Source organism: Anopheles arabiensis, chromosome 3 (assembly GCF_016920715.1).
Source record: "Anopheles arabiensis isolate DONGOLA chromosome 3, AaraD3, whole genome shotgun sequence".
Lineage (NCBI taxonomy): Eukaryota > Metazoa > Arthropoda > Insecta > Diptera > Culicidae > Anopheles > Anopheles arabiensis.
The window spans coordinates 63,140,393-63,157,626 of NC_053518.1; the positions used below are offsets into that span (position 1 = coordinate 63,140,393).

The 17,234-nt window shown below is 45.4% G+C and overlaps 3 protein-coding genes across 7 annotated transcripts in view; 1 reads left to right on the top strand and 2 right to left on the bottom strand.

The window, feature by feature from the left end:
- Nucleotides 1–2,957, bottom strand: part of LOC120904922 (intersectin-1) — a 49,009-nt gene extending 46,052 nt beyond the window's left edge. For 2 of the 4 annotated variants that reach the window (XM_040315426.1, XM_040315425.1), the window contains exon 1: nt 786–2,822. In XM_040315426.1, the coding sequence (XP_040171360.1) occupies nt 786–812 (27 nt within the window). In that variant the 5' untranslated portion in view covers nt 813–2,822. Of the gene's footprint in view, nt 1–785; nt 2,823–2,942 lie in introns of those variants that run through there. The other 2 variants (XM_040315424.1, XM_040315428.1) reach the window with 2 other exon arrangements.
- A 5,602-nt stretch (nt 2,958–8,559) lies between these two features.
- Nucleotides 8,560–13,674, top strand: LOC120900117 (ankyrin repeat domain-containing protein 13D). 2 transcript variants are annotated; one of them, XM_040306726.1, is made up of 5 exons: nt 8,560–8,658; nt 9,054–9,186; nt 9,257–10,354; nt 10,433–10,778; nt 12,376–13,674. In XM_040306726.1, the coding sequence occupies exons 1-5, from the start codon at nt 8,560–8,562 to the stop codon at nt 12,665–12,667; spliced, it is 1,968 nt and encodes a 655-aa protein (XP_040162660.1). In that variant the 3' UTR covers nt 12,668–13,674. The 2 variants fall into 2 exon arrangements, with proteins under 2 accessions (XP_040162660.1, XP_040162662.1); XM_040306728.1 differs by lacking the exon at nt 12,376–13,674 and adding an exon at nt 11,212–12,337.
- Nucleotides 13,675–13,676: 2 nt separating this feature from the next.
- Nucleotides 13,677–16,481, bottom strand: LOC120900118 (flocculation protein FLO11). The gene is made up of 3 exons (XM_040306729.1): nt 16,051–16,481; nt 15,850–15,922; nt 13,677–15,745 (listed from the first exon to the last, which is right to left on the bottom strand). Exons 1-3 carry the CDS (start codon nt 16,090–16,092, stop codon nt 14,577–14,579), a joined length of 1,284 nt encoding a protein of 427 aa, XP_040162663.1. The 5' UTR covers nt 16,093–16,481; the 3' UTR covers nt 13,677–14,576.
- Between the last annotated feature and the right edge of the window lie 753 nt (nt 16,482–17,234).

A 17,234-nucleotide genomic window follows, 5' to 3' on the forward strand; every position in this document is an offset into this window, starting at 1 on the left:
TACATGTTAACTAGCATCTTCTTCTTCTTCTTCTTTGGTTCAACAACCGTTGTCGGTCAAGGCCTGCCAGTACTACATGTGGGCTTGGCTTTCAGTGACTAATAGATTTCCCCCCATAGCAGGATAGTCAGTCCTACGTATGGCGGCACGGTCCATTTGGGGATTGAACCCATGACGGGCATGTTGTTAAGTCGTACGAGTTGACGACTGTACTACGAGACCGGCTAACCGGTTAACTAGCATAGACTAGTTAAATTTTACAAAAATGCCATCTAATTTCAGTCAAAAACCCTTTATAAACAAAACAAATTATAACCGGTAAATTATATTAGTAATTTTATATTCATGATTTTAGTCACCATTCGATGATGGCTAGGTTGCAGAATTTTCTCCCTAATGCATTTCCATACGCATACGAATAACCCAAATCAATACAAAATACTCGCGATTATAAACATTTTCACGTATCCTGGCTGTTTTATCCAGTGATGTAGAGAAAACTCAATAAGCACAGTGAAAACACGTTCGTTTAGATATGTATCGCGTCTTCTCAACTCCGTTGGAAGGCGGAAGTTACTCAGAATGTATCTGCCCCACGAACAACCTGCTTCATCATTTGTAATGAGTTTCGTTGCTGCTCGTATTTACTCTTTCCGTAGCACACGTCCCAACATACACAGGCGCGCTTCAACACTCCTCGTTTACTATCCAGCAAATGTACCGCAAAAATGTAAGTGTGTACGTGTTTTCCCCCCTGTCATTAGTAGTACGGCTGTTACACTTACCCACGAGTTGTCTTTAAACTGCGCCATGTTGGAATGGCCGGCTTACAGGTGATTCGCTGTTCGGCTACTACGCTTCTTGTGTTCACATTCGACGGAAACAGTTGTTACCTGGTGTGTTTGGAGCGTTTTTTTTTCTAAACGGTTCAATGATCGTCAAAACATTGTCAGTGTACACTGTGTGGACTATCAGCCCCCTTGCGCCCTTGGTAATTGATCAATTGACACTCGTCACACTGGTCACTAGTTGTAAGCGTTTGAAACTCGCACACCCGAACACACAGACACAATGCTTACACACGGTGCTATTTAATGGCAGAAGCTTTTTTTGCCCTTTTAACTACTCCACAACACGTTTCACTAAACAAGGGACCGGGGATAACCAATAGACTATGTACACACACCAAGTAAGCTTATTCACAAAAAACGGCACTATTTCAAAAAGCCCTTGCACTAATGCACCGATTGAAAGCAAACTTGCGTGAGAAAGTGTACCATTTCATACTCTCAAGCAAAGGCAAACTAACAGCATCACTTTTGGGGAATGCAACACCGGCCTCAATGGAAAACCGTCGGAAGAAATCTTGGAGTAGAAAGCACTTGACACTTTTTATTTTCGGGCAAGAAAGATGACAGAAGTGGACCACTTTTGATTTGCTGACAGTTATGGGCTGTCACACGCGCGATATCTTCCAAGCGCAGTATGCTTTGCCTAGTTTTTGGGACTGGGCTGCACGATGGTACTTTTCACACTGAAAGTAGGCTAGAAAATTTAATTTTCCTTTCAAGCACTAGCACACCATTTTCCATCTCCGTACGGTCTAACTTTTCCTTTTACTTTTCGTCTAGCGAGGCACCATCAGATGCTCACGATCGATTAACACAGCCGCAAGGCTTCCACTCTCGAAGTGCACTCTTTCGATTTTCTGGGCGAAGCAGCTTAGCTCATTTCTTTTTCGGATATTTGATGCACTCAAACTATCACAAATACAAAACAGATGGACGTGAAGCAAAAGTAACAAAGTAAAACCTTCATGTACACACTAGCAAGCACATCTGTTGCACCTTTACACCGCTGCCACACACTCTTCTAGGACGCACGTGTTAATTCGCTGACTCGCGTTGCTTTAGCTTTTCTGAGGTCGACACTGCGAATTTGACTAAAACCCATCAAATGACAGCGTGACGCGCAGGGGATTTTCTCCAATTTCGCTTTCGCACGAGGGTTTTTGCTTTTATTTCCACTATGTTGGTCTGCAATTAAACACGATGAACTTGTACGTTGTATTTTTGCTGTTTTGTTTGCACTCAGTAAAATGAGACGAACGGAAAGCGAATACAGCAACCATCCACATACAATGTTTCCTTTGATCGAACGATGGATGCCGCTGTCGAAGCACTCTTTTCAACAAACACGAAAAAAGTGGACAGATTTTCATCAGCAACCGATTAGCAGATTATTCGTCCCGTGACGATGAACAACATGATTTTGTGTCATTTGTCGTATTTGAACGCCACCACGCAAGCAGTCGGGTTCTTTTTACTCGCACTGCGCGTGTGTGTTTGTGTCACTATCCACACGCGGTTTCAATTTTCGTTTTTGTTTGCTCCCGCCGAGCTGTTCTACATTTTCCACTCGGCGCCCCCTTCCCGGCGCAAACGCGGCGCTGTTTTGTGCGCAACGTGACGCGCTCTAACGCACTGACGACAAACAACTCTAGCTGGAAGCTGCGTCTTTGGGGGGGTTTTTGATTTATAAGCGATGGGTTTTTTTTTTCACTTTGCGATATTTCTAGCTCCTACTGGAAGCCGTACAAATGCTCGATCACACGTCACTGACCCACAAAGCTTCAAACACTATCGCCGCGAATGGTTCGCTCCGTCTTGTAGCTTGGTTTTGGTACTGTATCGCGTGTTAACGCTCGCGGATTAAATGCCGATTTGCCGATGCCGACCAAAACAACGGTTCGTTTGAACGCAATGGACCGCGCCGTTGAACAGCAAGCACCCTGCGAAAGCAACGGTTGGAAAGACTATGAAACAACCCTCGGACGATACCGGGCCCCGAGAGACGGGCTCCATGAAATCGCTCGCGACTTGCTTCAGTGGTGGTGGGGTACGTTTGAAAAAAAAATGAGGGTAAACCTAAAAGAACTGTACCTTGACTTGGTTTGTTGTAATTATGTTGATTATGATACGATTTTCCATAATTATAAATAGTTCTCTGAACTTACTTATAACTTTTTAAAGATTTTTCAAGTTTAAATATTTATTGTTAACCTTCCTGTCGTAGATTCATTACCAGACTGATTTGTTTCTTTTCGACACCTTTCCCTAGAACCTGTTCCTATGTATACTTAATCGTTTTCTTCAAACATTCTACTCAACCCATGTACCAGGCCTTCTTTTTTATAATTGTCAAATCTTAATTAATTTATTGTAATCATTTTTAAACAACCCGTTAATCATACTCTCGTTCTCTAGAAAGATCTCATTCGATCATTCTTGAGCTGGGAGCCGCTATGCATAAATTGATTTTAAATAATGCAATTCTCGCCTACATGAACAAGTAACAAAGATAGAGTACCAATTATGTACTCTTCTGGAATCAATTTGCACCAATTTTTGTATTTTTTCACAAAGTATCCAGATAATTTTAAATCAAAATTTGTTGCTCATAATGCAAGAATATGCTTTTCTGCGTTATCAAGATTATTAAGAGGGTAATAAATAAAATGAAATGAATCTTTTCTGGGAGTGAATGTAGCCGCGTTCGAGAGGAAGATGCTCAGAAGGATACTTGGCCCCGTATGTGTGGAAGGACAATGGAGGAGCCGCTATAATGACGAGCTATACGAGATGTACGGCGACCTCACTGTCGTACAGCGTATAAAGCTCGCCAGGCTCCGGTGGGCTGGCCATGTTATACGCATGGAAACGGACGACCCAGCCCGTAAAGTCTTTTTAGGCCGTCCACAAGGACAGAGGAGGCGTGGCAGGCCCAAATTGAGGTGGCAAGATGGCGTGGAGGCGTCCGCCATTAAGGCCGGGATAACGGACTGGCAGACGAAGGCGCGAGACCGTGAGCGGTTTCGGACACTCCTGAGGCAGGCCAAGACCGCAAAGCGGTTGTAGCGCCGGATAAGTAAGTAAGTAAGAATGTAACTCATTTCTAACAAGATAGTTCTATGATGTCTTGTAATATGACCGCAAAAAGAATCGGTGAAAAATAATAATGATTTCGAACAAAGAATTGTCGTATCTTTTCTTGTGTATATCATACCCAAACATTGGACAAAGATACCTAGAGGCCCTGCACCTTTACGATCCACCTGTAGGCTAGTACGCATCAACCACTCTCTTTGTGCCGAGCTCAGCGAAAATAGAGATACACACATGGAGAGCCAACATCTCTCTCGTTTGAGCGTTTGAGAGAATATGGCTGATGTTGGCAACGGTTTGTCAATAAATGTTCCCTGCCACACTAATCCATGCATAAAGATGTTCATTTACAAATAAAAAAGAAATAACACAGCCAATCAGTGACATTCTGTTTTCCACAGGTTTTATTTTACGGTTTATTCTGTTTGTTTGCTGATTTAACCTAAGGTCATCAAGTAAATAACAATAGAAAATTTGAAGCTTTGATTTTTTTCAGAATTGCTTAAAGATTGTGTAATAAGATAATTTAAATAAAATATCGACAAAGGTTTCAAAATACATTAAAAACCTAATTGCGCATCCAATGTAAATGTAAAATAAACTTAATCTCCTCGTTTCTCTCCTACAACGAGGCTAAACTCCTTCGCATAAACAAATGCCCACGAACTGCCCACTAGATAGCCGCTTTATCGATTTCAACTTGCGAATTAATTCACCAACCAAGAAATGCGAAATGCGTTCGAAGAAACTTCTTGTAGGATCATCGATGCGTGGACACGCACCAACAACAGGCAGAAGAAAAAAAGGGTTAACAGTTTTACAACAATCTGCTCACGTCCCCGCGTCGGCGATAGTTCCGCTACCGATGGCCTGATAGAGAAAGCTGTGCGATCGAGAAAGGTTCTGCAAGAAAGAGTGTGCCAATTGTTTCGAACACGTGTTCCGATGCCTCGATCGATTGCTGTTGGCTAGCGTGTTAACATTACGCGTTGCTGGTCGATTATCCTAAAAAGCTCTATAAAGATGGTCAGGTGAAAGGGGTAGAAAACAATTTAGCTTTCAATTAAACCCCACCGCATCGTCTGTGATTTAGACGTTTAGAAAATAAAACTGATGCTGAGACGAAAGAAATAATAAAAAAAACAACCGCATAAACAGCAAATGGAAAACGAAAGCAAATGAAACACACTGAACCCATTTCTAGATTGATCAGCGCATCAATCGCGTCTCGCTTTTATCAGCTCCGCGAAGTGGTAGAGATAGTGTGCCCGAAAACTCGGCACCTAAATTGAATGATTGAAATTTGAATGTCAACGGTTCGCTTTCGGTTTGTTTGTTTCCATTCGTGCCATTACGCATACACTCAACACGCGACGCTAAACCGTTCTAATGCTGAACAGCGGTTGACGATTTGTGCGGGTCGATTATAGGAAAACGAATGTGTGTTAGTTCTGGCATAATGCGGAAGGGAGTGGACAACCATTCCACGCATGGCATTTTAATTAGAGTAAATAATATCCAAAGCCACAGTTGTATGGTGTGTGTTGTACGGGTGGATAGACAATATAAAAATGGTTTTTTTGTTGCTTATTTGACGTAGCTTAGTACCACAAATGGGTTTAGCTATGAGTGACTTATTAATTATCCGTATTAGGACAGTCATTCTTACGGAGAACGTACTTACTTACTTACTTACTTACTTACTTACTTACTTACTTACTTACTTACTTACTTACTTACTTACTTACTTACTTACTTACTTACTTACTTACTTACTTACTTACTTACTTACTTACTTACTTACTTACTTACTTACTTACTTACTTACTTACTTACTTACTTACTTACTTACTTACTTACTTACTTACTTACTTACTTACTTACTTACTTACTTACTTACTTACTTACTTACTTACTTACTTACTTACTTACTTGCTTTCTTACTTACTCACTTCGATAGCATGCAAGCTCTTCGATTGCTCACGGTCTCGCGCCTTCGTCTACCAGTCCGTTATCCCTACATAATGACGGACGCCTCTACGTCATCCTCTGTCCTTTTGAGCGGCTTAAAAAGATTTTACGGGCTGGGTCGTCCGCTTCCATACGTACAACATGGCCAGCCCACCGGAGCCATGCGAGCTTGATACGCTGCACGACAGTGAGTTCGCCGTACAGCTCGTATAGTTCGTCATTATAGCGGCTCCTCCATTGTCCTTCCACACATACGGGGCCAAGTATCCTTCTGAGCATCTTCTTCTCGAACGCTGCTAAGAGGGTTTCGTCAGATTTGGACAGTGTCCATGTCTCAGAGGCGTATGTGAGTACTGGTACTATATAGGTACTACAGTGAACCCTCTTTTATTTGACACCTCTCCAATTTGAAAAACCTCTCTTAATTGAACATTTTCTACAGTCCCTTGATTTCCAGTACATTTTTGTCCCTCTTATTTGGAAAACCTTTGAAATCTGTATCCCTCTTATTTCTCTCCCTCTTCATTTGATCAGCGTTTGGCAGTTTTTCTGACACTAATTGTGTGACAAACTGCCATGTAAACAGCCATCCTTGACGGTTAATCTAACGAAAGAAGCGGTTTAATGTCCAAAAAATCAAATATTACTCAGGAATCAGTGAATTTTATGATGGCCAATAAGAACAAGAAAAGATATGGGTCACATTTGGTTGATGGGTCTACTGCATTTGATTGTAGCTGGTCATGTTATGGCTTGAATGGGTGAGTTTTTACAAACATTTTTTGTTTGAAAAATACCACACGCAGAAAGTTGCCAAAACTGGTAAGGAGCATTAAATATTTCTAAATTTCATTTCAAATTAGGCTGTACTAACATATTGAAACATGTTTAAATCGGCAAGGTCATACGGTCGCCGTCTAGTATAGCGAAAACAGTCTACTAAGATGCAGCAACAAAATCTCGTGTAACGGTATGGTGTCATTATACCAGGGCTCATTGAGGAAAGGTGAGCTAGAAAAATGATTCAAATTAATAGGAGATGAGATGGGGAAAGATATTCTTGCAGTTTTTAAGTACTTTGGGTGCCAGTTCTGAGAAATTGTACTTAAAAAATACCACATGTTTCAAGAACAGTCGAACTGGAGAACATACAGAGCATTGTAATTTGCCCGAAACACCAAACCAGCTGAAACCAAACTGATGAAAATGGTTTAGTAGACTCCCAATATGATATCAGTTGCCATTTTTTCAATGGAACTTGGCCACATAGTCCGGAAATGCAATATTTCTACCAGATTATAATTGGAACTAGTCTTATAGGATGAGTGGGTCAAAAATACGCCTTTTTTAAGGATCAAATAAGTTCTTACCTTGTGCAAGTAGTCACCAATAGTCATAAATGCAATAAAAAACAAGTTCAGGACATTTTTTGATTTCATAACCTTTGTTTTCATACGCATATTACGCCGAAAGTCTGATAGACGAATATTTTTTGCGAGCCAATCAAATGACTGTTTTTAGTTTTTTAAATAATTTTGTTGTTATTGCACTATTTTAACGCTTATGTTTGCAGCACGTGTGTATTGATTGCCCCTTTATCGAACGTCATGATTACTTTTACCACCCCATGCCTATTTTGGCCATAATTCAAATTTTTCTGCAAAATATTCAACCAGACGAATACTTTTTGGACTGACTGTATGTGTCAGATAAATAGTCGCATTGATAGATTTTTTCGATCAAAAAATCGTGCTGAGGTCCATTAAAATGAATCATTAACGTTTTGTCAGTGACAGTGTTAAACATTATTTTGTTATTTGTGTTTTTACATGGCTGGCCATGTTGTACGCCTGGAAACGGACGACCCAGCCCGTAAAGTCTTTTTTAGGCCGTCCACAAGGACAGAGGAGGCGTGGTAGGCCCAAATTGAGGTGGCAAGATGGCGTGGAGGCGTCCGCGATCAAGGCCGGGATAACGGACTGGTAGACGAAGGCGCGAGACCGTGAGCGGTTTCGGACACTCCTGAGGCAGGCCAAGACCGCAAAGCAGTTGTAGCGCCGGATAAGTAAGTAAGTAAGTTTTTACATAAAATGATTCTCTATATTTCTCCCTATATTTTTCTATGCACATCTCTTCATTTTTATTTTAGTTCTTGACTACTAAACCACAAACTGCATCTTCGACTGACATGCAGCTCACACGCTCCCTTGAAGCTGCCGTACAGCTGCCCAACAGCGAACAGCGCATGACAGGAAACGCAAAGCAACCAGTTGTCATCATTGACGGTTCGAATTCGGTACTTGGGTATTCGCTGCACAGAGAAGAGAAAAAAACTTTACTCGGACGCAAAAATCTATCCTGTTTTCCATAATTATTCTTTCCTCACTTCCCGGTCACTAGCAACGGCACTGCAGCGGAGAAACAGTGCAATCGTGTGTCCCAATCTTCCACCAACCGAAAATCAATCGGCAAGGCAAAGCTTCCAGTTACCGTGATACAACATCGACAATCTCCGTCGCCAGTGCTTCCAGTGGTTTTGTTATTGTGGCCACTGTGGCGTACGCTGCACCGTATTTGATGCATTTGGCTGCCGAGATTTGCTAGAGTCGAGTGCCGAGTGATAGTTCGACGGTCCGGTCCGAAAATGATAACCATCGATAAGATCAAGGAAAACTTTCCCATCCATTGGCACGTGTGGAATAATGATTATCAGGAGCTGCAGCAAGCCATTGGCGAGAAAACGGTAAGCAAGGAAACAACGGAAAGCAAGTGCTCCTCTTCCGGGACGAATGTGGGTTGGATAGCGCCCCCTCTCTACCACAGGATGCCCTCAGTAGAAGGAATACGTTGGCACTAAAAAAAGTGATTAATCTAATTAGTGTCCTCGCGGTCGCGGTCTAATTCGATTAGACCGGTAACAACAATGGGCAGCCGTTTTGTGTGCGAAAACAAATAATCACGCCATGGTGAGGAGGGGGGGTTGACGAGGCAACAAAATTAATGAATCATTCAACTGATTTCCCCCGAGACACACATTGATCGGCGTGGAAATGTTTCTTTTTTTCGCATTTTTTCCCTCTCCCCTCTGACGATGATATTTTCTCATTTTTCACCCTCACCCCCTCACCACCGTTTTAGCATGACCTGGAAAAGCTGGATCCACGGGGTCGAACACCGCTAATGCTGGCGGTAAAACTGTGTCACCTGGAATGCGTCAAAGCGCTGCTGGCCGCTAAATGTAACGCCAACGTCGAATGTGACGGATGGTCAGGTATGTTGCGCGCGCCCCGACCAAACTCTGCTTTATGCTCACTCACTCGCCTTTGCTTTGCTCCTCCCAGTCGTACAGGAAGCCGTCTGCTCCGGTGATCCGAACATTCTGACCGCCATCCTGGAGGTGCGTGATCTGCAACGGCACATCAAGCGCGTCTCGCACGTGCCCCAGCTGCTGCAGCACCTGCAGGACACGCCCGACTTTTACATCGAGATGAAGTGGGAGTTCACCAGCTGGGTGCCGCTAATGTCGCGCGTCTGCCCGAGCGACACGTACAAGGTGTTCAAGCGGGGCTCGAACGTGCGCATCGACACGACGCTGCTCGGCTTCGACAACAACACCTGGCAGCGGGGCAACCGGAGCTACATCTACAAGGGCCAATCGAAGACGGCGAGCATGATCGAGATCGATCACGACACGGGCGAGGTGTCGGTCGAGCACATGCGCAACATCGAGGATGAAAACATCGACGGCATCCGGCCGAGCCGGGAGGCGGTGAACCTGCGCCTGCAGGCCCCAGTCATCTGCAATCACATCGACATGGACAAGATCAGCTTCGAGCGGAACAAGTCCGGCTTCTGGGGGTGGCGCAGCGAGAAGGTCGAATCGATCAACGGGTACGAGTGCAAGGTGTACGGGGCGAGCAACGTGAAGTTTATCACGCGCACCCGCAACGAACACTTGGGCAGTGAGCAGGCGAGGGTGAAAAACTCCCGCACCCCGCTGCAGCACTTCCTCGGCATGACGGAGGAAGACTACGACCATGCGGCGGTGGCCGGTTCGAGTACAAGTGCGCTTAGGGGAGGAGAGCAGCCGCCGCCGCCCAGTGCCCCGTCGTCGCCGTGTAACAATGGTTCGGAGGATCGCACGCCGGACGGAGCGGAGGGCGAGTGCAGTGGCACCGCGCAGGAGGCAGCACCGTCGGCCGAAGAGTACTTCTCCGACGTGGACCTGAACGGGCGAGACGTCGGTAAACCAAAGCGAATCACTGCCAAAGAGCAAATGTTTAAGGCCAACATCTGGCTGAGCGAAGAGTTCCCGATCAAGCTGCAGGAGCAGGTGCTGCCGATACTGGACCTCATGTCTACGATGGCCAGCCCGCACGTGTCGAAGCTGAAGGACTTTATCACGATGCAGCTGCCGTCCGGATTTCCCGTTAAAATTGGTACGATTTCCGTATGATGCATAATAATGCCGGGTCCGTTCAATCATACTAATCGCATGTCTTCACTTTTGTTTTTAGAAATTCCACTCTTCCACGTGCTGAATGCGGTCGTCACGTTTGGGAACGTTTTTGCGATCGAAAACCCGGTCCCGCACGTCAGCCATATCCGCGAGAGCGACGAGCGGGTGACGTGCGTGATCGACGACGCGTGCTTCGAAGCGCCGAGCGGGTACGGTGTCCGGCGGGGCATCGCCGATTTCCGGCAGCAGCTCACGTTCGAGGACGAGGACGAGCTGATGCAGTTCGCCATCCAGCAGAGCCTGGTCGATTCGGGCAGCGAGAACGACAAGGTGGACATCTGGGAGGCACTCAAAGCGCCGAGACCACTGACGCCGCTGTACTACGAGGACGAGCAGCTGCAAAGGTATGGAAAGGGTGTTGCCGGGAGTGGTAACTATGGCGTTTTGGGGAGAAAATTGTTTAAAATGTTTGGTCCTGTACACCCGTTCGATTACTTTCACTATATAGATTTAGGAGGTCTGTTCAACCTACCAGTTTGATTCTATTCCTTTTTCTAATCGTTTTGTGTTTTTCGATCCTCACTCAAAACCTCCTTCCCTTTTTTTAACTCAAAACTAAATTCCCGGATTTTTAATACTCTCTCTCTCTCTCCGTTTCTATTCTTTTCTCTTTTTCTATTTTTTTAACCAATCTAAAAACGCACACATGTTTCGTTTTCACTAAAATCCCTGTTGTGTCCATTTTTTTCTAAATGCTTTTGTACAAAATCATGCTTTCGCGAACCTTCATTTAATTGTCGACTGTCGTGTCCGTTTTCCCGCATCACATCCCCGTAGTTCCTCTGGTCGAGCGACCTCGCCCGAGACGAAAAAATCGGGAAACTCACTGGGTGGCATGCTGCCCACTTCCATCGCTAGAAGTCCGCTAAAGAAATTGTTTTCCAAAAGTTAATCAGCTTTCGCTATATGCGCTTTTTCAATGTGTGTTTTTGTGTGCGTCACTGCTTAAAAATACGTTTTTTCGATCAAAGCAAACTTTTGTGTATGCTTTTGTGTAGTGACCAACGAAAGGAGGGCACACAAAACACACATTCCCCTGTGTCTGATTTATCAAACCATCCCACCAGAAAATAGTTTAACAATTTAGTGTCAAATTTGATTTCGAATTCCACAGTTCTAAATTGCTGTTCGCCTGGCATACACGTTGCAAATAGAAACGACATGTTCCTATGGTCAACTGACAAGAATCTCCGTGCACAGACTCCTCCTCCCCCACCTTCATGTGTACTGATGGCTGTGTGCGTTTGCATACATGTAGTTGTGCGTAGGCCGCCACATCGCCATAGTAACGATTTCGCATATTTTGTCCACGTTGCCTAACGTTTATTTTTACGTGTATGTACCATGTGTTGTACTGCTCCCTTCGTCGGCATCGACTATTCTCTGTTGCGCCCGTGTAGGAGAGAGGATGAGTCAGGCCGCTGCTGCTGCAAACAGAGTACGAACAGAAGTTTCTAATGTAATGAAGAAATTATTTATTATGTGTCTTGTTAGTCAAGCACAATTATGTAGCGCATCTAATCAAGCATTTAAGTAAACTTATTTATTCTACCCGGTAACACATTTCATTTCATTTGTTGTAAGGCTGTGTTGTTTACGATAACGCTTTTGTGTTTACTTATGCATATTTTATGTTTTAAGGCGTTACACTCAAATTACATTTCGTTGATGAATATGTTTCGCTTCGTGTACTGAATTCGCCTCGCAGTGTAGGAAATGTGTATTTGCTCTAACCCCCTCCCTTCACAAACACTGTCCGCCGTAGATGCTGGTACACTCTCCACCTTCCCTTCCCATTGACTACTCTGCATCTCCCCAAATATGTGAGTCGACTTCGCTGCTGTAAAAAACCCAAAATCCCCCCAAAAAAAAACCGTATTGCTAGTAAAACAACAAAAAACCCACACCATGGTTCGCTTCTCTATGTTGTGTAATTCACAGAGCTTTGCAAGAATCACTGATAACCGGATTTCAAAGCAGTAGCGCAGCGACCGCCACCACCACCGCCGCCGCCGCCGCCTCTACGATCCCTCCCGCCCTAGCCCTCGACCATCCTGGCGGTCTAGCGGATGCCTCGCCGGACGAACCCGACTCCGTGCCCGACTATCTCGATCCGAACCTGGAGCTGGCAATCAAGCTGAGCCAGGAAGAGGAAACGCGCCGCGAAGAGGAACGTCGGCGGGAGGAAGAAATGTTGGCGGAAGTGTTGCGGCTCAGCTTGCAGGACAAATAAGGACACTACGGCCGCGGCGGAGCGATTACGATGACGTTGGTGAAGGTGTGGAAAAAAATAGATGCTTCCGTACGAAGATGATCGAATGCGATCGATCAACTGTGAACGAAACGACGGATGACATTGAAATGGCGTCCTATGCAGACACGGACCCCTGCGTGCATCTTCCAACGTGCAGAAACCTCATCCCCATCCCTTACGAGGTGCTAAGCGAAGACGGGCGTATTAGCGTGGAATTTAGACCCGGTGCGTATTATTTAATTCGAGTTAACCACAACGTTTACGCTGCCATAGCAGAACGAACACAAATGCGCCAAAGGGTGCACCATCCTATCAAAGCCAAGCGCTCACGCATGAAAGGGAAAGTACAACGGAGTGTGTGGAGTGTGGGTCGCGTGCGTCAGTTGTCCCGAACCGATCCCACTTTAAATCAATTGGTACGCTGCTCCCTTCCTACCTAGTGCGTAACGCGGCCCTTTATGAGAACCACTCTTAACGTCCAGTAGCTTCTTATTTATTAGTACCGTGACATCAAGTGATGCGCTAGAGCAATAATGCAAACGCAAATCTTTACGCCCATTCCCATTATTCGGGTTCGAAAAGAAAACCCTTCTTCCGCTCCCGCGCAAACAAAACAAAAACTTACCCCACACAACAATCGTCTAGAGAGGAGGAGAGAAAAGAAAGAAAAAGAGAGGAAAAAACAGTGGAAAAGGAGGTATGTTTCCTACATAGTATATGTATATGTACGTACGTATGAACTACGCGCTCATACAGGTACAACAAACCAATTGATGCGTGCGCCAAAGCTGATTCTTGCGGATGATTTTTTTTTCGTTTTGTTTCTGTTTTTCGATAGCTATTAATTAATGTACACTATACCTACTACCTGAAAGGCGTAAGTAAGTAAGAGCCAGGATAAAGCAAAAACCCTAAAGTGAAATACAAAACTATTTTATACTAATCGCTTCATAATCACAGTCAATAAATTTTATCTATTTATACTATTTTGTTTAGTATGTTTAGGTGATTTTTTGTTCTCACTCCCGGAGCTACTACTTTGACTAAAGCACGTGACGTTATTATACAAAAATAACACCCCCTCCCCTGATTTACTATTTTCGATAATACTTCTGGTACAAATCTACTTCCCCGAAGAAGACAAAAAACCGTCTAAATCGCGTTAACGCCTACCCTCTTTCTTTCTTTGACTATCAAATTGGTGTTCCGGAAACACGTGTTTCTTGGTTGTTGTTTTTTTTTGTTACCGTTTTCTTTAATTTACGCTTTAATACAATCTTATTTCACAGTTACTGCGCTAACATGTTATGTTTTTCTTCTAAAGGCAAATAAAATTGAGTGCAGAAAGCCCAATTTAAAAAAAGACGAAAAAACCGAACCAAACCGCATACACACGCAATCCGCAGTGTGTACGCGTTCTTCCGTTCGTTTGTACGACCATCCGGATCATCCGGTGTGACGCGAGGCTTCTGGCCCCGTTTCAACAGTTTCCGGTTTAGTGTGTGTGTGTGTGTGTGTTTTGTTTTACGTTTTGTTATTACTTCTCTCCGTTTTGCTTGACAGGCTTTACATGAAACCTATTGAATGTTTGGTAAAACTTATCCCTCCCTCTCTCATCCTTTCCGAGGTGCTTGCTTTCTGGGAAAGTGGGCAGGCATGACGCATAACACCATTGCTTGATTTTTGAACACACACATGCACACACACACACACACACAATTGGTACTATTTACACTCATCACATCATAGCAATAGTTGCGTTGGGCTGCTTGGGTTTATGCGACAATTAGCTTTAGGGTACGGTACGCAAAACCACTAATAAATGCTGTAACTGTAACGCATCTCTCGCTCCCATTCTCCACCGCGTATGCCGGCTTCCGACGGTAAATTAAATGTCGTCATAATCCTCGTCCATCCCCGGAATGGTGGACGAGAGGGCGGAGAAGAGTGGTGGTGCCGTCAGTGCCGATGCCACCGGACTTTGGACGGCCGCTGAGTTGGCGGCCAGGGTTGCGGTGCTGGTCGTGGGTGATGCATACTGTTTGCTGCCTCCTGCCCCTCCTGCTCCTGTTTCCGTCAGTTTTTTCGGTGTCCGACTACCACCACCACCTCCATCTGCACTGGACAGTGCGGTAGTGCCGCCGGTTGCTAGGCTGCTGAGATCGATTTTGATCGTAGGCTGCAGGGAGGAGGAGGAGGATGACGACGGCACCGGGACTGGCCCGGTCGATCGGCTCCCGTGCGAGGAGGCGGACGTGGCCGGTAGTCTTAGGTTCGAGTAGTCCAGCTTTATCACCGGTTCGAGGGACGGTGCCGACGGGGCGGCTGCGGCGAGTCGTTCAAAATTGTACGTAATCTGTGGCGTTATGGCACCGGATGATGGTTGGTGGGTCGAGACGGGTTTGGAGACCGGGCTGGACACGGTGGTGGCGCTACCGGCCGGTAGGTTTGGTAGTATATCGATCTTGAAGGACAGCGGAGTGGTCGGTGCACCACCGGCCGGTGCCGAGTTGAGCCGGTTCAGTTTCGGCGGCGGTGGACTCTCCGTCCCCTCGAGCGGTATCTCTTTGTAGAAGTTCAAGCTGCCACCCTGACTGAGGCCCCGTTTGCCGTGTGACGGCTGACTGTTGTGGTGGTGGTGTTGTGGCAGCAGCGAGATGGATGCCGTAGCCGGTGTGTACGACTCAGAGCGCTGGAGCGACGCCGGATGTACCATCTCGTACGGCAGGTGGTGGTGATGACCCGCGATGAGGGATGCCGAAGCCGATGCGGTTGCCGCCGCCGCACCACCATTCGAGTAGGACGCGGAGGATGATGAGGTAGAGGTCGAGGCCGGCGAGGTGCCTTCATTCCCGTAGCCCGCTTCCGACCCGGACAGCTCCTCGTTGATGCCCATGTCGGGGATGTTTTTGACGAGGTCGCGCAAAAAATCGAACCGACTCTCCGATATGATGCACTGCTTCATGTGAGATGGGGAGAGCGTCTTGGCATTCCGGGCGTTGGTGATTTTGAGCGTTTTCGTTAGCAGCGATTCGACGAACAGCTCCAATGTCCTAGGTACTCTGGCGGAGAAAGCAAGGTGCGAGTTAAGGAAAACTGAGAGCAAAAATTGGTCAACACAACGGTAAAGAAAATAAGAAAGCATTTGTTGAAAAGGATATAGATTATGACGGGCACTGCCTGGGCCACCTTTCCAACCTCCTCGTCCGTTTGCATTATCTTTTTGATGCGACCCTACAAAGAAGAGAGGGAGTGTGAAAACAACACACATTAGCATAACATACACATAGAGCCACACACACAAACGGGAGCAATCAAAGCAAACACCGGCGACGGATGCCCCCTTATACTGCGCCACTTACCGCCGGAAAGCGTGCATTGTACTTTTTCTTTTTCGAAGGCATCGCTCGATCACAAAGTTAATAGTCACTCCACGGCACTTCCTATGCCGTAAACTGCAAGCCAGCGAACCCACACACCAGGCTCGAAAAGGCTTATCTCCGGTGCGTCTTGTGGGGCTTTTGGGTTTATCAATTTTCCGCCGATTCCTTGCTACCTTCGCAAGAACGCAGACCAACAGTTTGCGGTCTTTCCTCCCCTGCCGTACGGACGATGATGTAACTGCCCGGTTCAATCCGTGCCGATCGAAGCGTCTGGTGTTCTGCTGTTCTGCGTGGAAAGGTAAAACCAAAACAAAACACTCCGATTTCGATGTGAGCGCTTTAAAATTTTTGGCGTTCTTCGAGGCACACACACAATCTTTGCAAGAAGCAAAATGTTGTCCAAAAATATCAGTTTGACAGACGGCGTAGATGTCACCTGCGATGACAGTTTTCTATGCGGGACACAGGGTGGCGATAAAAAAGAGAAGTTCAGCAAGGAGTAGAAAAGCTCTAATTTTGTAAAACCTTTTTTTTTTAATTTGCTTTTATACAAACAGTCAAAACCATCCGGTATATTGAATAATTTTGATTTCCAGAATGCATGCTACTTTTGCATGCTTGCTACATGCTAACATATTTATGCTGGATAATTTTCTATTTTTGGGAGTATGGTCGATCCGATTCCGGACTCGTTCGGACTCGCTTGAACTCTTCCGGACTCGTAGACTCCGCACGAGTCCAAGCAGCCCCGGCAAAGCCGGGTCAGTCGTTTACCGTCTGTTAAACGAATTCTTTTATGGTTCCTTCAGGCCGAGAGCTTGAGCCGTTTAGATCCCGTTTAGTGGTCGTTTAGTGGATTTTTGGCCCTTGGGTATTTAGGTCCTGAAACTGAACTCAAACCTATCACAGTACTGGAACGGAAGCCGACACTGAGAGACTGATATGCTTTTTTCTTTCTAGTCCATATAATTATATGCTTAGTACTACGAGAAAGCAACACAAACACCGTCTCTACCCTCATGCATCTTCGTTCCACCCTGTGAACAATCAGAGCGTTAGCGAAAGCGAGACAACATGTCTGTTTTGTTGATTGGGAACTCAGAGTTGGAATGTAGAGGAAGTTCAAAAACAAATTATATGCACAAAATGTGCAAAATTACGTT

Excerpts from the sequence above, each read along its gene's own strand:
- LOC120900117 (XM_040306726.1), top strand. The coding sequence starts at position 8,560 with ATGATAACCATCGATAAGATCAAGGAAAACTTTCCCATCCATTGGCAC. Across the intron at positions 8,659-9,053 it reads AAGCCATTGGCGAGAAAACG|CATGACCTGGAAAAGCTGGA; the intron begins GTAAGCAAGGAA and ends CCACCGTTTTAG. Across the intron at positions 10,355-10,432 it reads CGGATTTCCCGTTAAAATTG|AAATTCCACTCTTCCACGTG; the intron begins GTACGATTTCCG and ends TTTTGTTTTTAG.
- LOC120900118 (XM_040306729.1), bottom strand. The coding sequence starts at position 16,092 with ATGCCTTCGAAAAAGAAAAAGTACAATGCACGCTTTCCGGCG. Across the intron at positions 15,923-16,050 it reads ACAATGCACGCTTTCCGGCG|GGTCGCATCAAAAAGATAAT; the intron begins GTAAGTGGCGCA and ends TCTTCTTTGTAG. Across the intron at positions 15,746-15,849 it reads GGCAGTGCCCGTCATAATCT|CTAGGACATTGGAGCTGTTC; the intron begins ATATCCTTTTCA and ends CCGCCAGAGTAC.